The sequence below is a fragment of the Rissa tridactyla genome, chromosome 5, assembly GCF_028500815.1.
Source record: "Rissa tridactyla isolate bRisTri1 chromosome 5, bRisTri1.patW.cur.20221130, whole genome shotgun sequence".
In the NCBI taxonomy this organism is placed as follows: Eukaryota; Metazoa; Chordata; class Aves; order Charadriiformes; family Laridae; genus Rissa; species Rissa tridactyla.
The window spans coordinates 24,890,813-24,904,302 of NC_071470.1; the positions used below are offsets into that span (position 1 = coordinate 24,890,813).

Here is a 13,490-nt window from a genome sequence, read left to right on the forward strand (position 1 = left end):
TTGACAGCAATTGGAAAATGACAATCCAGCTTCACAAATTACAACACTATTAGGACAGAAGGGAGAAACAAATGAAAATGAACCTCAAGCAGAGTTTGAGGGAGCTGGTTACTTTCTGTGGGGAGGGTGCAGAAGTGGCATTACCACAGATGGCTGTGGTGGCAGGCTGGAGGGCACCTCAAGCAGTAGTACCTCTTGGAGGCTAGATTATAACAATAATAATTAAAATGGCCCCACAGCTGTGTGGTATTGAGACTCAGCTCATATTTCCCAGACCTAAACTGCTCTCTGCCCCTTCCGAATTAGACTGCTATGACTTTTCTGTCTGTTGGGAACTTTTCCTGGTGAATGGGTTGGGTATTTTCTGGGTGAGGTGCTGAGTTTGCTCAGGGAACCTGCTAATAGTTACAGCATGGGCAATGCCAGGTGAGTGCTTGATCCTGTCCAGACCCTGTTCTGTTAATCTGTGGACATTACTGGGAGACATGAGGTATAACCAAAGAGCTGATCAGCAGCATTCCTGCCTACTGTGCAGGGGGTGAGTTCTGGGCGCAGCTAAATCCAGGGGTGCCGACTACAGGGAACGGAAGGGTGGGAGGTACAAGATGGTATTGAGACAGAAGGTGGCCTTGTCATTTTTTTGTCATTCTAGGTAAACAAGCTTTATTGATAGGGTTTGTATGTTTTTAAAGAAAAAAGCAGAGGTACCATGTCCTAAAATTGCACGTGTCTGGATAATTAGTGCTACTGTGTGGTGTGTGTATTGGTGGTGGGGGTGGTAACATTAGATACATTGAATGGAGTATGGTGTCTGTATACCACCAATTACAGTAAAACACTGAATTAAGCTCTGTGTGCATTCATTTTTCTTAACTTCTCTAAAAGATTTAGTATCTCATAGCAAAGAGATAAGCAACTTGGGCATCAACTTGGTCCAAGCCTAAGTTTTGCCTTTCAGATGCCAGTGCACAATCGCAGTCAGAGTACACCATGTGAAGACGGCAGTTCTTTGTGTCCCTTCCTCTGTTAACAGGAAATCTAAACCACTAAGAGCATGAAAGCTTATTTGAGACTTCCAGAGTGTACCTGCAGCATCTTGTGTGGTGAGAAGTGGGACAGGGTAGATTTTGGGTCAACCACATCCTCTGGTAATGTGTATCATGTGTGAACTCTTTGAAAATTATCTGTGACTTATGGGTTTTCACACCACTCTGCTGAGGCTCTGTGATTTTTCTAGCTTAACAATGGCAACTACTCTGCTGTCCATCCTCCCCCTCCGTTTAATTTTACAAGCTTATCTATCCACATAGTGTTGAATTCTGTTTTCTAATTTGTAGTTCATGGAACTGATGGGGAGAGAGGCGGGGGGATGTCACTGAATTTACTGGGATAATGTTTTCACAAGCCTCTAAGGGACCTCTCAATTCCTTCATCATCTTGGCTGTTATGAAGCATTTTGAGTTAATCATGTGAGGTACTGTATGGATACTGCCTGTTATTGGAAAAGCGTTCATTTGACTTTCTCTTTTCTTTGTTATAGACCATCATAATTAGATAACATTAGCTTAGCCCTCTCATTTTTTTTCTGACAATTTGCTTAGGTTGCTGTTCAGAGAGCAACAAACTCCTAGGTCTTGTTCAGTGATGACTTTTTCTAGAATGGTGTCAGCCAAAGTAATAAGAATTTGATAGATATTTTGCAACAAATCTTTCCACAGTCCTCATATTCAAAGTTTAATTACATCGAAAATTATGAAAATAGGAATTTTTTCCTCTCCTTTTTTCTCACTATTTTTTTTTTTGGTTTTCAAGATGCTCTGTATAACTTTTTGATCTTAATAAAGTTGATGCTTTTTTCGAAGTGAATATGCGCTATTCAAAAATTGCTGGAGCAAAGTAAATAAGTAAATGTGTAAGTATTAGTTTTAGTAGGGTTTGTCATCCTTTTAACAGTACTAAATCTTTCCAGATTGGTATTAAGGGTTTTGAGTATACTTGTTCCTGTTCCATGATCGAGTTACCTTCTTATTAGAAGGGAAACCAGCTGCCATGAATGTCAGCTATTGTAGTTTAAGCTGACTAATCTATCAATATATGCACCTTAGTGTAAGCCTACCAGTTACAAAAAAACCCCTCATGAACCTGCTTTTGACACTTTTTTGCAACATGCAGATATATTTCTTCTCATCTAAAAACAGTTCTGTGACTAAATTATGACCTGTATTGCATTGTAACATAGGCAAGATCCTTATTATCTCTGAAAATATACAAATCATTTTATTTTTGTAAACTTTAAACAGTGATTGCAGTTGTGAATGTGAATATTCTTAGTATTCTAAGTATTTCCTTGGCTATTTCACTTAGCTGAAAGATGCCTGGGTGTAATTGTACAGAACAAATACAAACTCGAGGCCTAATTAACTTCCTTCAGAGTAGCAACCTTTACTTTTGCTTTGATTTTTGAGTGAAGTAGTGATCTCTGTAGTACTTTGAACCAACGCGTGTGCCACAGGTATTGAACATACGTGGAAAACTGTGTCCCTTGCAGAAATGGGAAAACAGAAGGAATTCTGAGGAATCTGAGTGAGGCTGCCAGAACACCAGTCACTGAGGTAATTAACAGCTAGTACCAGCAGGGCTCCAGCATGTACTTCCAAATTATCTGTGTTCATATTTCCAATAATTCAAGTTATGCAATATAAGCGAGGATTTTCTGTGCTTTCCTCATTTACAGCAATTTCTGAGGAGAGAAAGGAGTAGGAAAAATTTAGACTGTTGTTCATATAGTCTAAATATTTACTATTTTGATCTAAGTTAACAAGTCCAATATGTCTACACAACCCACACTATCAAGAAGTTGCTCAGTCTCTGCAGTGTGCTAAAACAGACAAGCATATACAGTGCACCAAGTTAAATCTTTGCCTGTAATCTGTTGTAAATCCTTGCCAGATGGTGGCCTAGAGGGAACTTTAGGTAGCTACCGCAAACAAAGTAAGTGGCAAAAAATAGCTGCCGTGGCACAAACAATGTGCTGCTGAAGTTTTGTTGCCTTCAGAAAGTGAGAGAATGCAGTTTGTGTTAAATACTTCTTCAAAGCTTTCTACTTGACTTTGTGTCTGCATGATATATGCAAATTTATTGCAGCCTCCTAGGCAAAGATTTTTCTAAAGGCTACTCTCATTTATTCTTTTTCCAAAACTTCAGCAAGAACAGAACTTTCTTTGTAGCAAAGGACAACTAGAAAGTCCCCGCAAAGGTTACTTTCAAAGGAGAAATCTTTCATTCTAGGTGTCCTGTAACAGTCAATATTGTGGCAATTTCTTTTTTTTTTTCTTTAAACCTTTTCCTGACCAGGCTCTTTAACATTTTCTCTTTGTGTTGATAGAAAGCAGAATGTGCCTGAACAGAAAATGTGACTGCACTAAAGGAATAAGCTATAAGGTGTGAGGATTTTCTGTGGAAGACTTAAATTACCTGTTTGGTCTTCCTGACTAATAACAATCTTGAGGAAGCTAAATTTATAAAAATTCCATTGTTTCATCCATATTTCTTGGAAATTGGGGAAAATTTTGTATGCACGAATGAAGTTAATTGACTGTTACTGTTATCTGATCCCCTGCTGTATAATTTCTTCAGTGGATCAATGGTATTTTCTGTCAGGAAGGTTGCAAAGGGGTGTCCCTAATTTCATGTTCTGGTTACTGCAGCCTGCTCGTTCAGCAGCTGTTGCTGCTCTGCAATTCCTCATCTTCAGTGATTGCACGGTGCTTAGTACTGCCTGCGCTCTGGTTAAAGCTCACCCTGTTTAGACCACTCCTGGAGTTTCAATCCTGCTCATAGCTGTTCATCTCTTCATTACCTACTTTGTATTGCAGCTCTACCCCCTCTCACATTGTCCCTCGTTGCATCCAATATAAGCTAAGACTCATTTCTAAGTGGTCAAGTAGCTTGTCCTTTCAACTATGAATAAAGCAGTTTGTGCTTTACAAGTCTGCTGAGACCTTAAAAATGCATTTACTATGTTTTTGCCTGTGTCATATTGTGTGTTGCTGGGTTTTGAAACTGAGGCAGAGTACTGCAGGATAAGTGTATTTCTCTTGCTTTTGATCAACGCGTAACTAAAGAATGTGGAGTCAGAGAACGAGAATGGACGGCGATCATATTGATGAGAGGAAACAGCATACTGAAGGCAGAATAGGGTGAGAAAGCAGACTGCCATAGCAGATGAGATAAGAAGTTAAAATACTTAAGCAATTTAGTATGTATTTGTCGTTTTTTACCTCCATTGAAACAAGTTCTTCCAGCCACTGTAGAATAACAGGTTCTAGGGCTTCATTGTGCATGTCAGGGGTGAGGTACAGCAGCAAGGTCCCTTTCTTACTTGCCTTTTTTTGCACATTATGCCTATAATGCAGGTGAATAAACATGGGATTGAACAGACAATTTCATTTCACCATCTCTGTAGTGCAAGTAGGTGGTCTTGTGCTTCAGAAGCAAGGGGAGGTAGGTGTCACTCTGGAGTTGTGCTCAAACGGAAGAAAGCCCCAATGGTCTCTTGTGAGGAGCAGGAGGGTGGAAGCCTGATGTTCTCAGTAACTCAAGGTACGAAACCAGGGAATTGTATAGAGAGATAGCTTGCCTGAAAGTTGTGGGGAGAATTTATCTGACAAGGCTGTTTTTTTTCTTAATTTGGGGACAAGGGTTTTGGCTCAAGTCTGTCTGAGGGAGATGTTGTGAAGAGGGAGGGGAATGAACCTGCTGAATCTGGAGTTGGAAAGGGATGTTCTAGACTATCTGAGTGAATGCATGGATTAGACTCCTCATCTGTGGACTAAAGTGGTCTCTTACTGTGTGGGAAGCGGGAAGATCTCACCTCTGAGACTTCCCACTTGGCCTACAGAGTGAGTTTTCTCCTTGCTCTGCGGAAAGAGGACAGACTGCACATGGTGAGCGATGGGGCAGGACCCTCTCTGCAGTCTCTGCACCAACATATGTGGTGGATTCTTCGGCCATCAACGTTACTGAGCTCCCACCTTGCTCTGCAGTGGAACCAGAGCCAAGTGACTGTAGTGCAATTAAGGGCAGTAAGAGTGAGCAGAGCTGTTCGATAGGTAATTATGTGGCACTAAAGGGGACCACCCTTTAGCTGGGAGGGGAGGACTGCTGAAGGAGATGTCTTCAGTGGGAACTGAATCTGACCATAGTAAAGGCTAATGGCTAGAGGCTTTCTAACCTTGGGGAAGCAACCAAAGCCCCACTCAAGTCAAAGCAAGTATTTTAAAATATCAATACAGTAAACTTGCAGTAAAACTTGCTATAAGATACCGGAAAGATTTTTTTTTCTCTGATATTAGGTCTGAAAGGATAATATAGCTTTCCTGCATTTCATGGGCTTGCAAGAGTTATTCATTAGTTTGAGCCATAATTAGAGTGGGGAAAAAAAAAGCTTGAAGTAATTTTAATTCATTAATTTGAGATTAATTATTGCTGCTTATTTATGACACTAAATGTGGTCAAACTGACTTGTATTCAGAGAGAATACAAGTTCAGTATGTGTGTAATCCATTGCCTCTACTATAGATGAAGGGGAATGGGATGAAATACTATGATATGCATTAGAACAAGATAGCATTAAAGCAGTTATTAATTCATCATGTATATTATCTATGTAGTTCCCCCCTGTTGTTCTGAAAAATCTCCATTCAGTACAATATGAGTGCTTCAGTCATGGTTCTTATTGGTTTCCTTGAGGTCCTTTCCAGAATAGAAGCCTAATAGCTTATATTATGCATAAAAAGATAAATTAATTTCTGGCATAATTTGATTAATGCTGGAGTTGCACTATAACTGAATGAACTCAATGGAATTGTTTGAGTGAAGATGAAGCATAGCATTCCCAAAGGTTTTACTCCAACTGTTTTCCTGTCACCTAGATTTGAAAAGCTTTCTTGGCAGAAGAATTTGTAACTAATTTATGTTGGTGCTTAATAGCCAGACAGCTTATTTTTAAATCTCTATTATTTTTGCTCTCCCTCTCTGTAGAGCAGTTTTGAGAAGCAAGTCTATTGCTAACCTCATTTTCTTGTCTGGGTAATGAGATATTGAGTGTACGTACACAATATGTGTGCAATGCAGGAGTTGGGGATTATGTTTTTCTTAACGGGGACTCCTCAGAGGTGCTTAATATTTTATCACAAATTGCAATGGTAAATTAAGAGTTCATCTGGCTAGTTAGATTTACTAGGGCAGATGGCATTTCGCATGGGTGATGAGAGCAGGAAGGAGACAGAACAGAGTACTAATGTAATTAGCTGTGTATATGAGCCTCACAAGGTAAATCTCTTTAACCCCAGTGATAAAATGTGTTCTGTGCTAAAGCCTTGGATTACTGGTCCTGTGAAACAATGTGTGCAGCTGGTCAAGCCGAGATTTCAGAAGTAATCCCATTAATTTGAAAATAGAGGACACCGCTTTTTATCACACCTTCCTAGCACGTTTATATTTGCAACAGAAATCAGCCTCAAGGTGGTACTCTACCGATAATGCAGGAGAGAGTCGTGTGGAGTTGCCTTAGTTCAATTTTAAATAAAAACTTATTTGAATGCTGGAGATGAGATGTTCTAGCTAGGGAGGAAAGGTACTTCAGAAAAACAAACCAAAATCGCAGACTCAATTAAATGTGAGCTGAGGTGTCTCTTCGCTGTGCTATGGTGAGCAGTGTAGCCATACCTGAAAAGATGATGCTTGTGTTTTACACAGTACCTGGCACAGGACATTCCCCTGCTTTACCCTTAAGTGCTGTAGCAGTAACCGTGATTGCTCTCAATATGTATAAAACCTAATAGGGAGATTCTTGATTCTGCAACACCACTAAGGCTAGTTTGTGCTTACAGTTGTGTGGGTGAGTAACTGCAGGTAATCTCGCATTCAGTTATAGCCAAAATTATATTTTATATAGGAATATATACGACTTCTCATCCAGTTGATACTGAAGGCTATTGAATTAGTCAATTCATGGCAAAGACTGGTCAATCACTGTGTGCTACCTGGTGAGAAAAACACCCTGAAGCTTCACATTACTTCTAAAAAATCTTTAGAAAGTAATATAAGTAGTAGATCTTTATTCAGCAGGGAAATCTCACATTCTGGAAAACCAAGTTAAAAAATGGGCTGTTGTGCTATGTATGAAACCTCTATTATTCTCACTATTTAACTTATTCAATCCATGTGGGAACTTAGTGTATCTATTTTCAGGCTTTCTTGTTTATTATAAACCTAAAGGTGTTTTAGTTTCTGATGAACAGGCTTTAGAGCCTCTAAATTTCAAAACCACATTGAAAATGCTGTTTTCTGCATGAGTTTGTCATAGTGTATTCAGGTTGATTTCTGTCAAGTTTTTTTTTTTTTGACTGGCAAGCTATAAATTATGGAAACAGTATAAATAAAAACTGTGAATCACGAACATTGTGAGCAAGTAATCAGAGCACTTCAGGGTTTGTTTTGTTTTCTTGAAGTATTGGATGTTGTCCTTGGAGATACTCAAAACCTGACTGGAGATGACACGCACCACCTGAGTAGCTTGTGGTGGGTGACTCTGCGCTGAGCTGGCGGATTGGACTGGGTGATCTTGGGGGGTTCCTTTCAGCCTCAACTATCCTCTCTTGTCTCTTGAGTAGCTGTATATATGCATATACATACGCCTACTGATGTCCATAAATATATATGTGTGTATAGATGTGTTTTTCTTGTTTAATTTTCATTTTAATTTATGATGGGGACAGGCACTTGACTAGAAGAATAAAAACTTTCAATTTTTATTTAACAGGAAAGACTAATGCTTTAAAAATTTTATTCTGTACTGATTCCTAACAGTAGGAAATGTATCAAAGGAAGCTTTTGTCAATAATAAAATTTAGCTTTCTTACATGCTTCCTGGCAGTGCTTTCACTCCTCCATTAAATAATTTATAAGAAATCAGCATGATTTTAGGATAACTTTGGAATAATTTAGATCAGAAGGAAGCTCTGGTGGTCATCAGGTCCAACCCTTTTACAAAGCAAGATGAACCTTGGAGTTAGGAGCAGCCTGGAGGTGAGGGCAGGTTGCTGGAGGCTCTTCTGCTTGGCTTTGGAGTACTAGTGAGGATGGCGATGCCACGGGGTCCTGGGCAGCGGGTTCCCACGTTTAACCACCCGCCCACAGAGGTTCTGTACCGCTTCATGCCACTGATGACCACAGAAGCTATTCCTTTTTCTTCCTTCCAATCGCAATCTGATTAAAGTTGGTAGAAATTTCTCTTCAGCAGCTGTTCTGTGGTGTGTTGTCACACAATGCTAAATGGTTGAATAAATATGTAAACAAGAGCGTTATTTTAGCCCTTTTCTTCTCCTGATTGCTAAAAGGCATCTAGCTGTAGAGAAAATTCATTGCATTATGTATTTTATGCACCAACATTTCTTAAATTTACTTACTCGGTAGGTATTTAGATATAAACAAGAAGAATGAAATGTTGCCTCTGAAGAAGGAAAAAAAAAAAAAAGTCTAACAGCCAGTGTGAATTACATCTTTGGGGTTTCTGCAGTTCTGCATCACTTGGCTGTACACCTCCTTGCCTCTGAAACTCTGCGAGAAACACGGATGCTGCCTGGGGATGGGCTCAATACAGGGAGGACTCTGCTGGTCCCGGTGTACAAGATGTCTCAGGGCTGCGGCGGTGGATCAGTTGCATGTTGCCCATGCAGGGGTGCTTGCCCTTCCCTTCAGCAGCCTCCTGACTCTCAAGGTGCAGAGCTTGGAAGGATTTGCAAGGATTGTAATTCTTTTGTTCTTCCTGGGTTCTTACTCTACGTATGTTTTGGGTTTACTTCTGTTACTGTGGGATTCAGCCTTATCTTCTAGAATATGTATGGTCTTTCCAAAATGAGGTTGCCTCACTGTAGAGAGTCCTTGATCATCTGCTGCTAGCCCTCTTTCTGCATTTTAGCATATACTTCCCGTTGGTGGATGATTTGCAGCGTGACACTCCTGTGATGTGTTAACAGATTATTCTTTTTATTTTTTAATTGGCAGTCTTACTGGCTGCAGCTTCCTGGCAGGGAGTACCTTCCTTGAAATAGCAGTTAATTGCTTCGCTGTTGTGAATTTTCTTCTCTGGGGCACAGTTTTCTGTGAGGAACTCTTCAGGTTCTCTTCAGCTTACAGACCAGCGGGCCCATGTTCCCTCTGTAGGGTGTTGGGGAGGGAGGACTATGGGTGCTGTCAGCTTAGGGGTTTGTTTTCCTGAGCCACATGCAGGATTAGAGAGGAGCAAGATCGCTGTGAACTCACTGAACATATTTCACAAGTGCTACAATAAATTCTGGGAGGGTCTGGATCTTTTGGGGGGTGAATGGTCACTTTTGAACCTACAGATCTTTTACTGATCCGCAGGATAGGTAACTTGCTGGAGGTTTTTCTCAAGTATGTTCGGTTGCATATGGGGAGACTAACGATGGGGCAATAGTACCATGAAGTGCAGCTCTGTATGAAGGTGTGGGGCAGAGTGCTCCTCCTTGAGGTGTAGTGTGCTCCTTCCTAATGTGCTTCCCCTTCATCAGAGGAGACGAAAAGTTCAGTCATTCCTCCCAAGCATCCAAAGGCTGCTGCTTTTATACAACCTAGCATGGAGCACACCCAGAGCTGCTGATGCCCCTCTGAGGCAGAGGGTCTGCAGAGCTGAGGGTGCCCCTCTCCAAGTGCAGGGTGTCAAGGAAGTGGCTGGGAGCTGCAGTTCCAGCAGAGTTCCCATAGGGTTGGCAAAACCTCAATGAGGGTGGTAGGCTGGTGATGTCCCAAAAAGGGGATCCATCCACCAGCAGCTGCTGGTGTTTACTGAAAGAAACTGGTGTGGTGAAATGATATTTATAATGTTAAGTGGCACTATTTGCATTAAATTCCTACTTTCTTTTTTGGGTAGTTGCTGTATTTTGTCTATATTGTGAGTAAGTTAGAAATGCGTGTTTTTAGGTGGAGCTGCATGCACAGTAAGTTGGCACGTGTTAGGCTTTCTGATTTGTTTTAGCGGTGTTGCATACTCTCATGCAAAGTCTGTTGGTCCAGAGACAAAAAAAAAAAAAAGAGAAAAAGATTGGGGTAACGTTGGCAAGAATAAGGCCCTGTTTCCTTGTATTATGCAGTCAAGAAGTCATTGTTAGCATGCTTGTTTTGCACATTATCTGTCTAATTCTGTAGATATGTGGTATATATATATGTATGCATGTATGTAGTTGTCATAAACATGAAGCAAAGCTGATACCTGAACTTTGTTCAAGTAATTGATAAGTTTGGGATTCACTTTTAATAATGATGCTATGGTACAGAGCATTTCCTTGGAAAAACCTTCACTGTATTTCAGTGGATATTGATTAATTGATAGATAACCTGCGTATCTTCCTGTGAGCTCATAAAATACGCAGTTGGTTAAAAATGTTGTTACTAGACAAGTTTATGGAAACACTTATGTTCTTGCTTATCCTATTGATTGATATCTGTTCTTAATTTCATCTTGCCTACCTAACAGTAGAATTCATACCGTCCTTCCCCCCCCCCCCCCCCCCCCGCCATTTTTTATTATTATGTTGTTTAAAACTCAGGAATATTCTTGCTTATTTTCAGATCTCGTCAGAAAATTAGCACAGCAGAAGTTTGGAAATACACAGGGCGATTATCAAAAGGTAAATTGTCTATGTGAATCTGTATAAAATATTGAAAACAATGACTTTGGAATTCAGTTTTGTTTCTAAAATAGGAAATAGTATTTTAAAGCTATAACAACAGGATACAAGAATGAAATTTGTGAATGATGTGTATGATGGTTTCATACAAAATTAGGGACCAAAACCTTTCAAAAAATATTACAAAGAAAATTTCATAAGCCACTGTAAAGAAGCTACATATAGTTAAGGCTCACTTACAAGTTCCAGCTGTAATGTGATTGGGGTGTCTGTTGCACAAAGGTTGAAGGCTCTTTTTATTTAAAAATACTGCTTTTATTTAAAAACACTTAGAACCATTACTGCTCAGCTCTCATGTTAGCTTCAGCTATTGTCCTCAAAAAGCTGAATTTATATGCTTGGTCTGGTGCCTTTGTGAAACAAAATTTCCACAGCCTACTTATAAAGTGTATTTTAGTTTAGGTAGTGTGCTAATCACATCAAGGTTATTTTCCATTCTTTCTTTAGGTTGGTGATTATCCCATAACAGTTGAAGTTCACAGGGTACTTGGAAGCAAGAGGAGATAGAATGTAGCGTGAGCCTGATTTTAGGCTGTTCTCATGGACAGTACCCCATCGTCTTTGAAGCAATGTCACAGGTTCCTGCAATAGGTACCTTAACCAGGCCCACAAAACGGACGTTACTTTGCGTGAGCTACTTGCTTGTAGTCCCCGCCTTATGGCGTACATGTCAGGAAGATGAGTATGGAACGTGGCATACGGGCACTGAGCTGCTGCCTTGAATCAGGATGACCTGAATGATCTTGGGATTTGAAGGGGGAAGGCCTTGTGTTTCCATGTGTTCCTGACAATGAAGCTATGGCTCCAGTAGCTTGATAACCTCTGCATGACATCCCAGTGTGTGAGGATTGCTGTTATGGTGCATCAAGGGACACTTGCCAATCCCACATGCTTGTTCGGTGCGGCTCTGTAAGAGCCGTGCATCACAGATTGTGCCTGCGCACCCAGGGAGGAATGCAGGGTGGACTCGGTTGTCAGAGTCTTTGGAACAAAACCATTAGACCATACAAGGTCTGAGTGCGAATATAGTATTTAGTAACTACTATGTAAGTCATGAGAAATTTGAGTCTATATGACAGCTGTAATCCTGCACAGTGGAGACACTTGTTAAAATACTGTGTGGTTATAGCGTGGCAAATACAGAATTAGGTGTGCTTAGGAAGTAAAACAAATATTGACTATTTATAGGTCCTAATTTTGACCTGAATGCAATGCAAAACTTTAAAGCAAATTTGGAAAAGCAAAATCTATCAAGACAAGTAGAGAGTCCCTCGGAAGACAGAAGCATCAGTGAGAGGTAGCTGTGAAGAGGCCAGCATGGCTGTAGGTGTGCCCCTGGAGGAGTTTCCAGTGGGGACAGGGAAGTGTGAATGTCACTGAAGGGTTGCGGGTAGGTAGGTAGAAATGTTGCCTGTGGTTTTCATCACTCAAATTCAGGGAGAATGAACTCGGAGTAGGATGGGTTCAGAAGGTGTGTATTAGGATGATCTGGGAAACACGCAGGTCTTCAGAAGAGACTGGAAGAGTTTATTTAGCTTAGCAAAATAATTGATAAGGGGGGTGATTACTCCTTACAAATACATATGGAGAGGAAACACCAGGAAGAAAAAAATGCTTTTCGGGCAAAAGATGGTGCTATCACAGAAGCAAAGGGGCAGAAATGGACCACGGGTACATCCATGTAAGACTTACTAGTTCACCGAGCGTTGGGAACAGTCCTTCAGTAGCGAGAACAGGAAATCTGGTTCTGATATTTATCCTGTTAAATTTCTGCTGTTGTTCATCTGTATCTTTTTTTTTTTAAAAACCTATTTGTAGAGTGTGTTAGTGACCCAGGAGGCCCCTTCCCACTTCTGTGCTGTGTGTCTCTGTGTTCCCAGTTGGAGTCTTACCATGGACGTCTCTCCGTCCCCTGTCAGGGCCAGCAATCTGCCAGCCCAGCCCAGTAGCTGAGCTCAGGGGGATTCCTGCTTGCTGCTGCTGCCACTGCTTTACTTCTGCTGGGAGACAGCCTTGCTTAAAAAATTCAAAATCATACTTGGTACCAGATTTTTAAGGGAGGCTAAGCACTTATTTTCTTCCCATTAAAAGCATAGTTCCAAATATGATTTTTGCACATTTTAAGCATATTGTACAGTAGAAGTTTCATAAAGATGTGTGTGATGCTGAGAAAAATTTCCCCAAACTTGAGAACATTTCTGATTCTTCCACATCAGACTTTGGGTTGAGGGGTCTTGCTGTGTTCAGCTTGTCCGCTTCCCTTTTCTCTTCTACTTATGAGAAAGGGAAAAGCATTATCAGCGGTGAACTTGTCATACAGAGATGAAGGGGAAAAAATGCAAGAAATTCTATTTCCATTATGGATACAAAGAAGGAACTGAGTTCTTCTGAAATTCCTTTAATTGAATATTTAGTGTTTTTCTGAAATTACAGATAAGAAATCAGTTAAGAACCTGATAAATAGACATCTTCGGTCTTTCTTGAATGCCTTTTTTTTTTTTACTTTTGAATAATTTAAAATAAACCTCTACATAATTAGTTAAAAGTGAGGGTGAATTTTGTGTGTAATGTGTGAAGGTCCACAAACTGCTACTAAAACTGCTGGTTTTATGCCAAAATAAAATTAGTGTTGAAAAACAAAAAGTTAATCAGGAATATCATAGGTCAGTTATGACAGGTGGAAATTGTGAATAAATCGCTAAACCACAAAGTAATGTA

General features: G+C 40.3%; 1 protein-coding gene across 9 annotated transcripts in view; it reads left to right on the top strand.

Annotated features, from left to right (window-relative positions):
- The window catches only part of PROM1 (prominin 1), a 66,736-nt gene that overhangs the window by 15,244 nt on the left and 38,002 nt on the right, over nucleotides 1-13,490 (top strand). For all 9 annotated transcript variants that reach the window (XM_054203532.1, XM_054203527.1, XM_054203530.1 and 6 more), the window contains exon 3: nucleotides 10,654-10,712. In XM_054203532.1, coding sequence (XP_054059507.1) covers nucleotides 10,654-10,712 — 59 coding nt within the window. The remainder of the gene's footprint in view (nucleotides 1-10,653; nucleotides 10,713-13,490) is intronic.